Source organism: Halichoeres trimaculatus, unplaced genomic scaffold (assembly GCF_033239565.1).
Source record: "Halichoeres trimaculatus isolate MK-OKI-2021-1 unplaced genomic scaffold, fHalTri1.1 fHalTri1_scaffold_21, whole genome shotgun sequence".
NCBI lineage: Eukaryota > Metazoa > Chordata > Actinopteri > Labriformes > Labridae > Halichoeres > Halichoeres trimaculatus.
Genome location: NW_027437199.1, coordinates 20283176 through 20302317, shown reverse-complemented (window position 1 = coordinate 20302317; position 19142 = coordinate 20283176). Strand labels below are relative to the sequence as shown.

Sequence of the window (19142 nt, the reverse complement as noted above, 5' to 3'; positions counted from 1 at the left end):
ACTCGATTAATCGAAGAATACTCGAATACTAAAATATTCGATAGCTGCAGCCCTAATTCAAGCCTTGTAAACATGTAATATAAGTATCATAAAACCAGGGAAAGACGTATGGCTCTGCCAACCACAATCATTCTACAGTATGATCTCTCTTAGTCCCTCTGTAGCTCACTGGGATTTTTGCCAGACAAAACGGCATATTGACTTTTGCTTGTTTTAAGGAAAAGCAAGTACAAACAGGTCTGTGTACATGAACTATCTTTATTATTATTATTTTAATTATCTTTTTGTTGCAGCTTTGGGATTTGAAAATTGCATTTTTTTTACATTGCAATGTGGGTCTCAATTCCATTAATTACTGAGCACCAGTTTTGTGAAAAGACAAATAACCAGTGCTAAGTCCAGCACTGGCCTGGAACTAGCACTAGCCTCACTTTGGTTTAAAAGCGGTATTAGAGTCTGCAGTTGATTGATACCTAATACCAGGATCAGATTGATGCCTTGATCGTCCTTAATCTCTCAGTGGGTAATAACATAACACGACTTGCATCATTGTCCAGGCTGGGGCATCATGTTCTTATACTGCATTACAACTTCTCGAAGACTAAAGAGAAGGCACATCTGGACAGATGTATATCCTCAAAAACAGAAAGTAAAAGAAAAACTTGATCAAACAGTGGAAGGAACAAAAACGCATCAACAAGTAGTGAAACCACCTCACACTCACTTCTGCTACAACCGTCTTGCTTCCTCTGCCAAGTTTTCTTGAACAAACTTCATCCCATCACTGACAGTTACACAGCAGGGAATTTACAGTTTGTGTCACAGTTTGAAAGAGAAACAAAAAAACATTAAGTTCACATCTTTGTCTACTTCCTGTAAGTGAATGTACCAGAGGGAAAGGGGATTTCTTTAGGTCTATGTCCTCCTTTAATCATGAGATGAGGGAGCGAAACATTCAGATTCAATGCATTTTGTTTTTGGAGAAAGTAACAAAGACACTAGCTGTGATCTACGGTAGCAGCTGGCATTTTAATTGGCCAGAGCCTCAGCTAATGGCGCACACACAGCCGAGCTGCAATAACAATAACACAACACGAGCAACATCCCCAACAAACAACACTGAGCAAGGCTTCTGTGGTTGAGGGCAAAACTTTCCAACGCCACCATGAGAAATGAACAACGAGACCACAGCCCAGACACACACAAACACACTCTCACACACTTCACACAACAACAAACTCAGGGGCGGAAAGGAAGTGCAGACAAAACACTTGCTAAGTTAGAAATAAGGAGGGGACTGATTTTCTTCTTCACGTGCCTTAGAGCTGAGTTAATCCACCAGTACAGACACAAGTTCGAGAGCAACAACAAGACTCTTTATCGTGCACTTGACTCTCTCGCACAGCAGGTCACAAGCAGGGAAGGAAAACGAGGGGAGAGAACGCAGATGAGGAGAGAACTGGAAGGAATACACAGAAATTTCTGGACGAGGCTGGGAGTGCTGATTGATCTCAAACACACAGGCACATAAACACACAGAAATCATTCATCTCCATCTGAAAAATATCTGTACAGTGTCTCAGCTTGTCCAAAATCAGCTTTCAGGATCATTTGAAAGCATTAAAAATTATTTCTTTGCACATTTTCTCTGGAGACTGCACGGTGCGGCCGCTGCCAGTGCAGAGGATTTATTTGATATCCCACTGGGGCCACTTATGCTAAGAATATGCATGCATGCCTTACACTAAAGAGACTGAAATAAACAAATACACTAAAGGGAACAAGACTTGCATGTATAAAATGTACAGTTAACCTTTGGAGCACTAACATGCATGACATCCAGCATGCATACAGTTTAAGCTCTTCCTCACACACAGCATAGCTCGAGCAGCAAACTAGGCGTGTGTAACTCAGAGCCACTGACCCCTGAGGCAGCAAACCCCTCTCTCTGTTTCTCTCTCTGACTTTGTGCATGCATGCATTTCTGTATATACGCACTGATTCTATGCACTCTCAAGCATGAAAGCAGAATCCTATGTTGCACACAGACAAACACTAAAAAAAGATACACTGAAGAGAGAAACCAGCAGCAGCTGGGAATAACAGAGTCCTGCTTTTGAGGATATATTAGAGTGACATGATTTGAATGGGCAACAATGTGAGGAAATGCATAAAACATCATGAGAATATCTTGACAGGGTCAGGTCGTAGAGGCAATCCACTCAGCAGAGGTCAGGAGGGGGCATCTTTCATGTCATGACACAGAGTCATGGTGGATTTAATCCTCCAAATTTAACAATGGAGACAATGAAGCAGCAGCAGAGGCTGGACAGTTTGACTCTTGGGTCACTGTGGTACAGTTAAATAATTACAATCACAGAAGTATTATCAGATGATAAGTGGTCAGATTTGTGCAGTGTTTCGTGCAGCGTAAACGTCAGCAAACTGCTTCTTCTCAAAGAAAATGTTCTCCATTAGGGGGCGATATGAGCAAAATATTTTTTTTAAGGTAAGATCAGGATCTGGGTTGTATCAGGGTCGTTTTCCATATTCAGACCAATTTCAACCTGGGAATGACATTTTTAGCAACAAATATTTCTGATCCTGCTTTCTGAACTATTTCTTTCAGCAGCAATTCTTTCATTTTCTGTAACATTTTATATCTTTAAAAGTAGAGTCTGCAGGATTTTCCTGAAAAATTAAATGTCAACCTTTACAGGAATAATACTGCTCAATCATCTCCAATGGGCCTTTATGTATCAGTGTCAGTGTCTGTGTCTGCCTCAACCCCCTCCTCTGCCTGTAAGTTGATGTTTTGGTTGTTTCAGGACATTTCTGGGAAGAGAGTAGGTGTAATTACCTCAGCCAATCACGGCATATCCAATGCAGAAGTGATTTTGCATCTTGATTAGTGAGTAGAACAAGCTATCCTGAGCAGCAACGATATTGGACGTAACATGGAGGCAGAAAAACACAACCTAAGTGAAATGAAACGCCAAACAGATAAAGTTTTTTCCCCAAACAAGGGTGAAGCTTGGCTTGAGTTTCACTCGCTTTCAAGCACTTGGAAATAGGGATGGGTACCGAATTAGGTACTTTTAAAGGTACCGACCGAATCCTGTCAAAAGTACCAGGTATTGATTCATGTCAAATCAAAAGGTACCATGTTTAGGTATCTAAATATATCTTTGTGACTGTGGGGGAGAGGAAGGCATGTAATTTTCCATGCTGGTCATGAACACAGCACTGCAAGATAATATATGTCAAAGTGAAAAAAAATACTTTATTATGAAACAAATGAATACTTTTTACCACATAAACACAAAAAAGTACCAAAAATTGGTACCGTTGAGTACCAGTACCAATTGCCAGGTACCGGGCATCGGTACCGTATCGTTTCAAATGTGAAAGGTACCCATCCCTAAAGAGTGATGCATGCTAGCTTTCTGCTAAGTATGTGTCAAATACTAATAATTAGCTTGTGCTAACATGCCAAGTCAGGTGAAACGACTCTTCCCTGAGTCTCTCCCATGTAGAAACACGATGCTACAAGTGGTTCCTGTGCTAGTGAGTCACATAGTCACGATGGGAGGCTGCTGGAGGAGCCTGGTTTGAACATTGTGTTTTCCAACAAGTAATGAAAATTCCTGCAGCCCCCAACTTTAATCTTGTCTTGTGTCCTCTGATGTGTTTTTTGAACTCACACATTTCCACATCATGATAAATCCATTCGTTTAAAGACATCAGCTGTAGGAGTTTTTGAGTTTGTGCAGAATGTACAGAGCTTTAGCTTTATCCAAGCAGCATATGCACAGAGCAAATGTAGTTTTATGAGATGTCACTAGAAATACTTTGGATTTGTTTGTGCACTTGACTGATAATGCAAATGTTCACATAATTTAGAGCATGATTCATTTCAGTGACATAATCAATGCACTGTACAATGAAAGCTGGAGGCTGTGTGAAAATGAACCTGCCGCCTGACGTTGGCCATGCCTGCTGCAGCATATACATCCTAGTTTGTAGGACATACTCACAACGGCAAATGCTGTTTGTTGGAGTGTGGGCACATTAAACCATTAAAACCACAGTCTTTTGTGTCGTTACATAATGCAAATACATTTTGATTAATCATGCAGCACTGCTAACAACTCTTCTACTTGTCTGCATGTGACTTGACCTGTTTTTTATCACAGTCTGGCCTTACAACTGTTTTGTTTTATCGGGGAACTCTCAGGAGATTCCCTCTCTTGATTGCAAGTATGATGTGTGTGTGTGTGTGTGTGAGTGAGTGAGTGTGTGTGTGTGTGTGTTTTGGACCTGTTGTTACCCGGCTCTGCGTGTCAGCAAGCCAAAGCGCTGCCAACAAGGGAGAGGAAGGGGGGGCGGGGACCTGCAGGGGGCAGGAGAGGGGACAAAACAACAGAGCCTGCCAGGAGTCTGGGTTTGTTTTGTGTGTGTGTGTGTGTGTGTGTGTGTGTGTGTGTGTGTGTGTGTGTGTGTGTGTGTGTGTGTGTGTGTGTGTGTGTGTGTGTGTCTCACAATATCACTGACCCCTTTCTGCTGAGAACCATAAAGTGAGAATGTGTGTGCATGCAGCTCCACCGGCCTTCCTCTCCTCCTCTGAGGGAGAAGTGTGAGTGTGTGTGAGTGTGTGTGCGTGTGTGTGAGTGTGTGTGCGGGCGCGCACTCATTAAGTGTGACCATGTGTCTCCCCTCCCCGCTCAAACAGACGGCTCAGGCTGGTGCACGTGCCGCCAACAGAAGGAAGCAGCAGCTCGCGGGCAGATGCGAGCACGCTCAGTAGGGCCTCAATCAAAAGCAAACAAGAGGCTGATGGACAGGTGTGAGAGCCAATCAGAGAGCAGGATCAAAACTTCATCTACAGAACCCTTTCTCCGTAATAAAACGGCAGAAACTGCTCATTCCTTCATGGATATAACCACTTCTTTTGGTTTTCAGTGTTATCCTGACAGCTGACTGTCTGTGAGCAGCCTCTCGTATGGATCTGTACGGGGTATTTTTGCACAGGATTGCTGTCTCCATAGCAACAAATATTGGATTTTAGGGAATGACGGTGAGCTTACAGGTATATAAAACATATGCAGCTTAGCTGTTATGTGTTTTGAACCCTCAGGACAGTTGTGAAAGATATTTTTGAAACTTTCTGTTTGGGAAAAAGGTAGAGGAACTAAAGGAAGTTTTAAAACAAGGCCTTATGTATTTATCTTAATTTAAACCATCATCCTCCTTAAACCTGCCTGTTCCCAGTAAGAATACCACACTGATCCAAGGTATTAACTCGAGAGAGGTAATCTAATTCTCATAATTGGCTTTGTCCATATGCTTATTCCTTGAATTAAGGAAAAGCCTGAGCACAACGCTACATCTGGTCCGTTATCTGTGAATTATTTAGTGTTTTTCAGTTATAATAAGCCCTGCGAGCATTAGCAGGCATAACCAAGTGCTGTTTGTTTATGGAGGATAAGTTGCAGTTAGACTATTGTTTAAAGAGCCCTGCGGGGGTAAATAGTATTTTATTGTTGAATTACTTTATCTGGCTTTGCTCCTGTGCCCGTGTGTGTATGAGTGTATGAGTGTGTTTGTTCTCTGCTCCTGTGTGGCAACAGGAGACACCCCGAGGAGTGAGTGTGTGTGTGTATGAATACTTCAGTGAAGTGTAAGATTATGCCCTGAGGTTTTTGTGTGGGACTCTGCCTCTAGGAATCTTGTGCGTATGTGTCAGCGCGCGCGCGTGTGTGAGTGTGTGTGTGTCTTACCATAGTGTGCGAGGATGCCCTGAGGAGTGACCACCTGATTGCAGACATGGCAGACAACAAGACAAAAATCCTCCAGAGCTGGAAACTGGCTGTAGACGAGCATCCCTGGGAAAACAAGGAGAGGAGGAGAGGAGATGGTTCAGAGAAGAAAAACACGACATGAATGGAAACATGGACTTTGTAAAACTGTGGGTAGATTTAGCGGAGTTTAAAGAGGATTCTGCAAGTGATGCATGTAGTAGCTTAACCACAGACGCAGTTTCATCCACAGTGAAAATATTTTTATTAATAAGGCCTTGTAGCCCAAGCAACTCGCAATTATATGGTGCTTATATTCAAAATTTACTGTTTAGATTATAAACACTGCCCTTTGCCTCTAGACATCATGATATTTCAAATTAACTCTTAAAATTGATGCAAATTTATTTCAAAAAAGTGTAAAAAAAAAAAAAAGAACTGACTGACAACTAATGTCCAACTTAAACATCAGAGCCCATGTTTGAGGGATGTTTCCACACACACATTTTGCTTTAAGGGTCTGACCCACAGCCCATGTGTTCACACAGAGGAAGTGGGTTAATGACCTTTACTGCAGACAGCTAGATGAGAATGCAAAAAAAAAACTTTTGGCTTCACTTTTGCAAAAGGCTGTTAACAATCTCTGGTTAAGACAATCCATCCACTGACTATCTTTACTACTCATCCTGTTTGGGGTCAGAGTCATCCTGGTGAGAGTGTATTTTGGACTGTGGGAGGAAGCAAACAAGACCCCCAGCAAAAAGTTTGACATTGTCAGTAATCGTAACTTTTAATGCCTGAAACTGCTGCAAGGGAGTGAGTGTCAAATCAGAAAAAAAATGTCTGTTCTTACATTTTTAAAAGCAAATTTTCATAATTTTTTGTTATAAAGGGCATCTAAAGCTAAAGTACTCTTCGATAGTCTCTGGCATTTATCCGGCAATTGGTCATTACCCCCTGCACAGACAGATTGTCTGTTGGGTTCTGACAGTGATTCACAGAGCACTCCACTGTGCTTGCTCAAGTTGTAGCTTCTGCTTGTAGCTTCCTTTATTTATCTATCTACTGTATTATTTGTTGTGTTTATCTTTCTCACAGTGTCTTTTTCCTTCTTACCTCTGGCTCTCATGGCCTCAGTCTATGTAGTAGGGTTCTTGTGCTGCCTGGGTTCTCCTCTCCTACCACTGTGTCTCTGTGTGCTCACTGTACATTTTGAAGTTGTACCCCTTGATTAGGTTTAATGATTGCACTGTTTCTTTGCTGACTCTGATTTTAATATTTTTTCTTGTTCAAGGACTTTCACTGTTAGACACTTGTAAACTAATGTTTAAAGTGCAATAAAGATTTGATTAAAAAAAAGTTATTGCTATTATCTTGTTACAACCAGGCTTCAGTAAAAACACAAAGCATTGCAATTTTTAATGAGATAATGTTTATAATAACAGTTAGACTTTTATTAACTCCTGAATATTTAATGATTCCAACATAATGACCCATCCATAGAAAGTACTACCTTCCCATGTACAAATCAGGGAATGGGCAATGATTTTCGAATATACATATAGGGCTCTAATTTCGTGGCACAGCGCTGGGGGCGCAAGCCTGGCGCACCCCGGCGCAGTGTTAATTTCGTGCAGCGCAGTGCCATGCACTGCCAATTTGGTAGACCGTCTGCGCAGAGATGGGTGTGACTGCGCACCAGGGGGAGTTGATGGCGCACCAGGGGGAGGTGTCAGCAGATTCATGTTGGCGCAGTGACAATTTCGAGCCAAAAACAGTGCATAAAGTGCGCTGAAAGCTCACCAGCTCCAACCTGGTCTATTCTTGGCGCAAAGCGGAGCGCACCCTCCGCAGCTGTAATTTGGTGACAGGCGCACATGTGCGCACATGTCATCAAAGCCTCAGAGGCAGGTTTCCAGAGTGTCAGGCACATTTTATACATTTGTATCCATATTAACTGTCCCGTCACATCTGATGTCAGATTAAAGCCGTTTGTCATAATGGAAAGTTAACCTGACGGCAGCTGGAAGTTTGATGCACATCTTACAATGAAACAATAAACAGCCTTAACATCTGATACTGAGTATATATCTGGCTTCTCTCATTTCATTTAATTCAAAGAAAAGAGGGAGAGAAAAGACAAAGTAAAAAGAGACAAAATAAATGTGTGTCACTCAGGATTTACCCGTGATTTCCCATATTTCTCTGTTTTAGTCTTTATTTTTAACGTAATCTAAAAAGATGGAGTACATTATTGTAAGGAGGATGAGGTGGAGACACTGGGAGAGTATACAGTATATCGCCAAAGGTTCTGCTATTTGGCGATGACAAACCAGGAGTGCAGGTGGATCAAAAGTATTCTGAATGGATAAGCCAGCTGTGTAACTGCCGCTTAATTTTGTACTCCTATTAATGACAAAGGAACAGATCAAATCTGTCCCGGGAACTGGCCCACACGGTGACGCGCTTCGTGTCCTCTGAAGCACCCCGCTGTCCATTCTGCTGCAGGGACAGCGGCTCTGACCGTCTCCGCTACCAGCACTGTTTCTGCGGTGCTGAGGATCACTCAGACCAATCAGATGCTGCGCCTCGGTAGCAGCGCATGTAAAGGCGAGGAGAGGTGCTTATTTGATTGGTGAAAACAGCGCTAGGCTGTGTTAAACCCACTCACGGCTTTCTCCTCCCTCTCTGCCATTTGCGCGGAGGGAGGCGTGGAAGCGCAGTTCTGCGCTCATCTGCGCCTTGACTGCGCCTCTCTTGGCACTGCAGGAAACTTGCAAAGTGCGCTGGTCACGCCCTGTGCGCACTGCGAAGGCCGGTGCACGGCAGATGCGCCTGCGCTTGCGCCTGGTCTACGAAATTAGAGCCCCTAGTCTAAACATCAAAAAAGTCAAATAGTTCATGTGACAATCACTTTGTCCTGCTGGAGCAGTTAGTCATGGACAGGAAGTTGTGCATGGATACCATGTAAAATGCCCAATGACTTTCAAAATAAAACAGACGGTAAACCAGATCATATTCAACTTGGCCATGGAAACAATCTGACAAAATGAACAGAGCCGGACCAGAAGTCAACAGGTTGGAGGATTTACAACCAAAACAAGACCAAGGAGACACTCTAATATGGGTCGGTAAGAAACTCCTTTGAAAAAATGAATGAATATGAGGTACAGTGCAAACTCTGCAAGGTTTGCTTGAAATGCCTATCCCTAGTACAAATAAATTGTAAAGTAATTAGTTGTACATTTTTACCCACTAGGGGTGCAAAATGGTAGAAGTCCAAAAGTTCCTCAGTGTAGCTTTAAAGGAGCAGAAAACTAAACAATACATGTTTTGCTTTTAAATATCTATATTTAGCTTTGGAGCTGCCCCAGGCTCTAAAATTGTACATTTTATGCAATAATAACAGCAGTCATCACCATGTGACATCTTAACCAACAGTTCACCTCAAATACTCAGAGCTATAAATGTTTACGCAGCAGACTCATAAACAATCCCTCCAATCACACACAGAGATCCATGTTCTCACCAGCAGTCAGCAACATAGCGCCTGGATTTACACGAGACACCCCACCCACTCCACAAAAACTGAGGATTAATAGAAATACTGAGGGAAAACAAATATGTCCAATGGAAAATAGCTATTATCTCCTCTGGCTAAGCTTTGAGAAGCTAATCTTCCTGTACCCAAACAAGCTCTGCTGACACAAATCACAGCACTTATTAGCATGGGGGCTTAAGGCGGAATTGCTGACTAGTGGAGGGGTGAGAGTGTGTGATTGTGTTTCTAACAGGGACTAAATGAGAGAAAGTGTGGAAGAATCAGAGTGTATGATCCTGTCAGCCTATCATGGACAGAAGTTTGCTGTTAGGAATAATAAAATAACTGAAAAAAGAAATTACTTGACCCTGGTGAACATGCCAAGATCTGAGCTCCACGTAAAAGAGTAAACATTGCGTTGTTAATAAGTCTGAAATGGACAGGGAAGCACAGCCAGGGAAAACCCTTCTAGAGCAGCTCCACAACTCAACACTTTGGGATCATTTTCTGAGCAAATGTGCTAATTTGTCATTGATTAATTGAAAGCAAAGCCAGGCCGAATACTGGAAACAGTCATGAGAAAAATGTGTCTCCTGGCAAACTGATCATCTCTGTGTTTACAGTAACAGAAAAGGAGTTTAGTGGGAGTACTAGAAAAAGAGAAAGAATGCAATTTCCTCTGAATCTGCCAAGTCAAATGTAAGCTAAGTGCGTAACCTATTTCTGCAGCCTGATTTATGTGTGTGTCTCTCTCACGCCAAGTTTCACAGACTGCCAAATGACTGACAGGCCAGAAAATGAACTGCAGAAACATCACTCACTGGTGAATAAGCAAGAGTGGAACTACTAAAACAATGCATCACTGGACACTGATGTGTTTGGAGCCCGTAAATCAGCTTCCTATTGGTGAGCTGGAGTCGTGAGCTTCCTGGTAAACACACGCAGTGACTCTTCACATGAGGAGAAGAGAAAAGAAACTGGGGTTTTGGCAAACGATGAGCCAAGTAATAACCAACACGAAACAAGTTTCCCTGTGAGCACAAATCAAGCACGATGAGGGGAAATCTGGAGGGGAGAAAGTTGTGTTTGAGTAATCGCTGCACTACGACCGTTTCAAAGGAGGGCACAGGCCACAGCAACAGCTTTAACCGTCAGTGTTTGTTTTCATCTGGCACACCAGATAATTGCTGGGACAGCACCAGAATGTCTGGTGGAGCAAAGAAGCCGAACAGTGTTTAGCTGGCAGCTAATGTTGCTAATTCAAGGTTTCGGCTTCCAACCGTGTACTCTTTCATTATATCCAAACTGTATATTTCCTTTGATCTCACGTTCTCTGGATTTTATCGCATTATTCTGGCAGTACGACAGCAACATGAGGATTTAATAAGTAAAAAAGTCTCATTTTTATATAATTTTTTTAAATATCTAAATTTCCCCTCTGGGATTAAAAAGGTACTTCTGATTCTGATTCTATGGTGGGGTCGCACATAGATTCATTTACGGCTCATAGACTCAAGTCTCTTTGTTGACACTCAGCTGGCAGGCAAAGTTTAACAGTAAGAAGTAAGATCCGTCCTTTTTTCTGAAGAGGAGAGTTTCTTTAGTTTAGTTCTTTGTAGTAATGTTGGAAACTAGAGCTGGACTGTTAAAAAAAAGGACAGCAGAGCACAAGAAAGTTAAAGGGGACATATCATGCTTGTTTCTCCTTTTCACTATGCCAGACTAGGATGCCTGTAAAGCATTTCTGCCCTCAGTACAAGTCATTTAGTTCCTTCATTGCCCCACAATAGCGTTGTCAATATCCTCATTTTAGGCCATTCTGAAGATCTCGTTCAAGAATTTGTTTTGAGAATGACCTCCAGTAACCTCACAACGTCACAGCCCTATGTGCTCTGATTGGTTAGTTCTATCAGAGGGGCGGAGGGGGTAGAGCCAGGGGGCGGTTTTTGCAGCATGGCAGTATTTACAAAATCACCATATTGAATGGGGCAGACCGAGCGAGTTTGCTGTTTGCCAAAACTTCACCGTCAGGCATTGCTAGCACTAATAAAATGGCAGAGTGTAGGATACGTTCTTTTGTATTGGACCCCGAGTCAGACCCGGACGGTTCAGCAGCTCAGGAGGAAGAAAATCCACCTCAACACAGATCATCTCAGGACGCTTCAGTGTTGTGAGTCAAACCGCTACTGTAACATGTAGAGTTTATACGTGGAAATATAGGCAGACTTCACCAATAAACTATTTCTCTAACAGGGCTCCATCCTGCTCATTCACTTTTCTCTGTCTGTTTTATCCATCATACTGGAGGTGTAGTCTAAAGATCGCCTCTACCGTCAGTTTGTCACTATGTTATTACCGCAGCATTATTGTGGTCCAGGTTCACAGTGCATGTCAGAACAAGCATGCAAATATCACAGTCTCACAAGTATTACGACGTCTGCTAAAACTACAGTGTTTTAACTGCTAATTCACCATGTAAAGCCGAGCTGCTCAGCAGAGCAGAGTCCCTGCATCCAGCACTCAGTCAAGTCAGCCAGAGCTGGTAGGGAGCTGTATTTATACTCGGCTCTTGGTGGGTGTATCCCTCAGTGGTGGTTGTGTGACTAACTGACATCACAGAGGAGGAGCTGCTTTATCAGATTACTCCAATAAAAAGAAAGGATCCTCATGTCGTCATGAAGGTCGAAATCTCGCGGCCAAATGGAAATGACCTATTTTCAGAGGCATCAAATCTCGTTCTAGGATATCCGAAAAAATACAATATCTCATTTTTTGAAAATTCAGGGGGTGTAAGGTCTTGTTTTCAAATGTATTATATGTGTAAGTATTAAATCAGGGATCAGCATATGCCCCCTTTAAAAAAATAGCTCTACATAACTACAAATAGCAACATTAGCTGGTCACTTTGCACCCTGCCAAAAAGACAATCAGCTCCAAAACAAATGCACAAACTGGCAAGAGTCACCTCTACCACAGTGGATGATGGTGCTCATAAGAAACTGAGTCCTGATCCTGGAAAAACATGGCAGATTCTGGGTAGTCCTCAATTTGTCTCTATGTAAAGAAAAATAATAATAATTGAAAAGAATACTTTAAAAAGTTTCACAATATCTTGGAGCTGGTGGTAACATCCTGCACTTGAGTTTGTATCCAGTTTCCTGTCAGATAAAAAACAAGCTTTCACATTGTTTTGGTTTGGTCCGGTCAGGACATTTTTATTGTCTTTGCTGAAAATGTTGTGGACAATGACCTGGAAATAACCTCTCCACATTTCAGCTGCTGAGGAATTTCTTACTTAGAATTCATGTTGTTTAACATTTTGCCTCTTAGTTTTTTATCAGTCTTTGAGAAACAGCATCCTAATGTAAGTTACTGCAGCTCAAATCATCAAGATACCTCTTTTACTGTGTCTGGTAAAAATAAACTGAGACCTCTCTGCCCCTCAGCTCATCCAATGCAAACAGTAATTGCCAAAGCCTGCTAAATCATGTGGTATGCACCCTTGAGTCTGTGATAATTTGGTATGGAAAAACATTCAAAGCATGCTCACAGAGATGTTCTTATCATACTGTAACTGAGGGTTAATAGCACGATGTTCCGGTTGATTTCCATCCAGTCTAAAGTCAGGGGTAAACACACGAATAGCAGCATTGCAGCACTGCCTATTTCAAGTGGGATGATGACAGTGTGGCCTGACTTAGTTGCTGTTGACTGTCATAGATCCTGTGTGTGTAAATAGGTGTGTGAGAAAGAAACATAGACACCACGTCTGTCATGTCCTGCACCACACACCACATCAGCTTGGCGAGGCCTCGACAGCCTCTACAAATATTCAGTGTGCTGACAAGGAGACGTATAATCTATGAAGCTGTGATAAACCGCCACACTTTCTGCAACACAGATCTTTACAATTAAAGCATCTCAGGCATGTTCCCCTGTGTGTTTATGTGTGTGAGCATGCGTTTCAACCCCAGCAAGCCTCAGTGTTTAGTTGCACACAGATCAGCAATTCTAGGAACACGGTTCAGGTCTGGCTCTTGGAGAGGAAGATGCGGCATGTGAGTGATGTGTGTGTGGGAGGTGGGGGGGGGGGGGGGGGGGGGGGTTGGTATTTGACCGGAGAGAGTGAGAAGAGTTTCCCCGGCTGCCTGTGTGCGTCAGAGTGTTCCTAAGAGGACTGCAGCACGCTGAAACTTTCAGGGATGACTCAAGTGTGTTAGTGTGCAGCGCGTGCTCCTGTGGGTATTTTTACGTGGTGAGGTGTGGAGGAACTCCTCTGACTGAGTCTCTCGGGGAGGGTGGTGGAGGCACCCACTCACAGCTTGGGGGCAACCCGTCACTCCTGACACATACATATGATTCTAACTGTGTTTAGCAGCCTTAACACTGAAGCCATACATCTTCTATGAGAAATCTACGCCTGTTAATGAAAGTTAGGCTGTATCAGTGCCTGTTTCAAACTATCAAACACCCTTAAAGTGATACTCCGGGGTGGAACAAGTTGGGTCCTATCACAAGGTTTAGGGCAGAAATTACCCCTACAGCAGTGTTTTTGTGCAGCAGAAGCCCAGAGCGCTCACACCAAACACCCCCCCCCTGCTCCTCTGCCCGTTTCCTCTGCACTCAGACGGGGACATTTTTTACTTGACCAAAAACACAAAGAAACGGACTCCCACAGAAAAAATCTGCTATTGGTCTGCTTTCACGCTTTAATTAGAGAATTTTCAGCCCGTTATTTTCACACAAAAACACCGCTAAATAAGGCTCTAGTTCTCATCGTGTAGTAAAATGGCGCTACCTCCGCTGCAGAGCCACAGCTGGCTACGAGGCTCTCGCCGCTTAGTGTATCAGTCCGCACGCGTGGCGTGCCAGATATAAACAAACGCAGGTAGTCTGCCAGGACTAGAGCTAGGCCTATCAGGATAATCAATAAATTGATTAACCGAGCGATAAATAAAAACGTCCTCGGTAAGTTTGCCAGCCTCGATAAACTGACACATGCATGCATGTTTGTTTTCCTCCTCTCTTTCGACCAAAGAGGCTGAATGAGAAGATGGCTCACTACGTCTATCTCTCCTAACATCGGGGTGCATAGGTTCTATAGCGGATTTAGGGGATTTATAGCAGAGTGAGCATCTGTCAAAAATGCGATCTTTGGGGTGAAGACGGGGCTGCTCGCGTGCATACACGGAGAGAGCTGACGCGAGCGTCCTGAGGGACAAGGAGGAAACACACGCTAATATGAGTGATGGCACAAAAGATACTGTTCTTAAGCCGCCTGCCACAGTCCCAGTGTGGAAATATTTTGTTTTTTATCAGAATGAACAAAGTGTGAGCTCATGAACACCGACCAGCTGATATGTCGCATTTGTTTGAAAATAGTGGCAACAAAGAAGAAGAAGAGGGAGGTGCAGCGGAGCCTTGTTCTTTGACAATCCGCTCTTACTGAGGCTTTTGGTCTGCAAAGTAAATAGAAATAAAAGCGCCAAATGGTGGGCGCTCAAAGACAGCTACATTGCCAAAGAAATGCAGCCCTTCAATACGGTTGAAAGCCAGAAATGTTCAAAATGTTTGACAGACAGTACGGATTGACTGGGAAAAAGTATATGTTACAAACAATTCAGGAACTGTATGAACTCCCTTTTATTTAGGCTATAGTTTTTATTGTTGTATTGTTGTTGTTTTTTTTTTTTTGTTTTTTTTTTTTTTTGGGGGGGGGGGTCGTTTTTTCTTTAGAGACAGGGTCTATGTTTTATTGTTTTTTGATTAGTACTAATTATTTTCATTGACATGTATTTTTTTCTAAAAGAGAGTCCATTTTATTTTCATTGTATTTTTTTTCTCTTTCTTGTTTGTTAAATTTATTATATTTTTTGTTTCATTTTATTTAATTACAGTTAAATACTCTTAAGAAATTAAAGTTTCTTGCTTTTGATATGGTGTACTCACTTTATTATCCCATTTATCATAATTACATCAATGAAAAAATGGAAAAAAAATCAAAATAATATTGACAATAATATCGTTTATCGGCAATAATATTTTGGAAAATTATCGTTAAGCAAAATTTGTTATCTTGATGGGCCTAACTAGAGCCTTATTTAGCTGTGTTTTTGTGTGAAAATAACGGGCTGAAAATTCTCTAAATAAAGCGTGAAAGCAGACCAATAGCAGATTTTTTCTGTGGGAGTCCGTTTCTTTGTGTTTTTGGTCAAGTAAAAAATGTCCCCGTCTGAGTGCAGAGGAAACCGTCAGAGGAGCAGGGAGGGGGTGTTTGGTGTGAGCGCTCTGGGCTTCTGCTGCACAAAATCACTGCTGTAGGGGTAATTTCTGCCCTAAACCTTGTGATAGGACCCAACTTGTTCCATCCCAGAGTATCACTTTTAACACAATTTAACCAAAAGCTCTTTTGAAGGAGTTCAGTAAATGTTGACCTATTTAACATGTCACATTTCACATCAATCATTTGTTGGAGGGCTTTAGCTAGCTACCTGACATTTTTATGTGACAAAATAATTCTTCAGATTTCCAAATCAATCCAATCCAGTGTTATTTCCTGAGAAAAAAATGCTTATAAATATCCTTGAGGTTAAAAAAATGTAGCCTCTCTGGTGATGGATCATGTGAACCACATGTGGTGATGTGAAAATGACCAAGGGCTAGCTGCTCTGACTGACATATTTATTAACCATGAATGTAATACATGATTTCTCTATTTGCTTACTATTTTTTCAGGGATTTTTGTAAAAATCAGTCACTATGTGTGCTCAAACATCCTTGTGCCAGTGTTTCGACTGATGAAATCAAACCTCACCTGTCCCTCGGTTATGTCGGATATTACGTGGTCAGTTTTCTGCAGGGTTTGTTGATGTAGGATCAGGATCTGAATTTTATCCATATTCTTCTTTTCAATATTCAGACTATTCTGATCACAAACAACACTTTTAGCCCATCATATTCCTCATTCTTCAGTCTGATCTATCTTAATGCACCATTTCAAAACTTTGATCTAGTCTTGTATGCTCTTATGTTTTTTTCTACTCTCACATTTTCACATTGTGTTAAAAACATGTATTTAAAGATGCCAACTGTTAGGAGTTTGTGCACAATGTTCAGAGCTTTAGCGTTATACAAGTAGCCTATGCACAGTCTAAATGTCGTTTAGTGAAACGTAACAAGATATACTTAGGTTTTGTTTATGCTCTTAAAAACATCATTGTTTACAAATTTTAGAACATGATTTATGTCAGTGCCATGACTAAGCCATTGTAAGATGAAAGCTGGGGGCTGTATGAAAACCGACTAAGGGCCACAGTTGGCCCCCGGACTTGCCTAATAGTGCAGAGCGTGCAGGATCAAACCATAACAAACCACTTCTGTGTACGTGACAGCGACATGTAACAGTGTAACTTCCTCACCTTCTCGGCTGAGCTTCACGGCTTCACCCAGGCTGCAAAGCTCTTCGTCACTGTTTCCCAAAGGCGAGTCTGCGGCCAAACAAACACAACAGCCACTTACAAACACGCAGGAGCATTCACAACAAACTTTGGGGCCACGCGTGGAGCCATGCTGGTCCGAGGGCTGGCTATCAGGTTAGCATTAGCGTGCTAAGCTGAGTGAAGCTGTCAGAGCTAACAAACTTACACCTGGACACTTCAGGGTAACATCACGGCACGCGACAATTCTTCAAAGGTGAGCTGTTCTCACGCGCACGTGCCCGACAGCGAAAAACAGCGCATAAATTTTGCGTTTCGTAGTAAAATATTTGACAGTTACTTTGCTGCGCTTTGACAGACCGTGCATGGTGGAGGGGCTTACTCAACTCAATCACAGACAGTTGGACCACGCACTTCCCGACACTTTGCCCGCAAAAACAACAACGCTACCGACGTGCGAACTTACTGTCAACAAAACGTAATTTAGCGGCACTGACGAAGGAGGACCAAGGCTCGCAAAGGAAGGTATCCAGACTTGGTATTTGGCGATCCAGTGTCGCCATTGCTCTTCCTTCTTGTTGCTTTGCTGAGAGCCGTTTTTTCCTCTCTCTCCTTCGCACGCAGCAGGCGAAAAACGAAAGAACGAGATACGCTGACGTCGTCCTCGGGGGGCTTCGACTCCTTTCGGCATCTGTCGGGTGGTTGGGAGATTGAGCGACAGGGAGGGTGCTCGTCCTGAGTTCAAAAGTTCAATATGTAGGTGCTGGATATAGCCTATGGAAAATTCATCGTTCTTATTATTTGATAAAGACGACAAATACAATTTCATAAAAAGTAGAATAGATATTTTTTTGTCATAGCTTATAATAATAATAATAATAATAATAATAATAATAATAATAATAATAATAATAATAATGATAATAATAATAACTTTATTTTTGAACCTTTAAAAATATTAGTTTACTGAGTGCTCTCACAGCAAAGTTAACAATAAGACAAAGAAAAAATAAATAAATAAAATAAAAGTGAGCCAATAAACAGTGAAGTGATAAAACATAACCTAGTGAAAAAAAAACATTAAGGAGGAATAAATATAAATGAAAACAATAAGATAAAACAGTTATTCAATGTTGCTGAGATGCAATGAAAGGCAGTTTTGCATTAAAATTATATAAAAAGGTCAACAATAACTACATTAACTCAGGCACCATCATTAAATCATTTAACATCATTAAATCAGGCACCGTAAAATTACAAAATTAAGCTTGGAGTAATTCATGTTTACCATTGTTAATTGCAGTTTTTGGCTCCTCTAATAAAAAAAAAAATGAAGAAAGACAATTTCCCTTTACAGTGTGCCCTATTATAATGTAGCTGTTAAGTTCTGTCATTTATTTATTTGTTTACATCATTAATCCTAAAAGAAGATGCTGTTTACAGCACAAGATATCCAAGAAAGGGGAAACACAGAACATGCTGCTTGTGCAAATATATGAAATTTATACAGTCATTATCATCATTTTACAGGAAAGAGGTGATTAAAACCAGTCAAAATGGGGGAATTCTGACATTAAAGATACTTTCAATACCCACAGAAAATGGAAAATAGAGGTAGCAGAATCTTGTTTTACAATTTAAACAATCCTTTACCTTACATTTCTCACATCATTTGGGTTGATTTAGTTAAATGTGGAAAGCTTTGAATTTATGTTTGTAAAGCTTGGGACACATTACAGTTAAAGGATAAAGATACCTGTTAACGAGCTCTCGGGCCTTCTTTGTGGTGTCAATTAGACATTTTGTAAATATGATATATAACAGTTGTGATGAAATCTTCTCTCTGCAAGGTGACATTTGTAACACAACGTTGACTTGTGTAAACTTGAGTAAACTTGAGTAAAGCAGTTTATTTTGGGTTATTTTCTTCCAGAATAGCCTACAAAATCTGCATGGAAAAATGACACCTCCACCAAAATCACACCTGACAGAGAAAATCACTGCCTACATATTCCTGGTCTCCCTCAGTAGAGAAACATAATGTTCAGACATGTATAGCTTCATGAAGTGGCTCAGTAGGTCAAGCTCATGGCACTACATTGACCTCTTGTGGCTAAAAGAGGAACCTGCATTTCAAGTCATGGTAAACAAGCTAGTCTTTAAAAAAAGAAAAAAAAGGAGTCACATCACAGTGTGTAGTTGTAGAAATAGTACAAGCAAACATAAACCATGTGAATAAACACATCCTGCTTTGAAGTCATGTACCATCTCATGTCAAAAAAACCTGAACCCACTCAGGAATTCAGTGTCCACATGCCTGTGATCACATGACACGGTGCAAAATGTCCTGTTTCAGCTGAACCAGAG

General features: G+C 41.6%; 1 protein-coding gene across 2 annotated transcripts in view; it reads right to left on the bottom strand.

Annotated features, from left to right (window-relative positions):
- atxn7l1 (ataxin 7-like 1) overlaps positions 1 to 17405 on the bottom strand; it is a 46379-nt gene extending 28974 nt beyond the window's left edge. The window contains exons 1-3 of one of the 2 annotated variants that reach the window (XM_074698532.1): positions 17242 to 17405; positions 16758 to 16826; positions 5781 to 5885 (exon numbers count right to left, since the gene is read on the bottom strand). In XM_074698532.1, the coding sequence (XP_074554633.1) occupies positions 5781 to 5885; positions 16758 to 16826; positions 17242 to 17338 (271 nt within the window). In that variant the 5' untranslated portion in view covers positions 17339 to 17405. Of the gene's footprint in view, positions 1 to 5780; positions 5886 to 16757; positions 16827 to 17241 lie in introns of those variants that run through there. The other variant, XM_074698531.1, reaches the window with a different exon arrangement.
- Positions 17406 to 19142: the final 1737 nt, after the last annotated feature.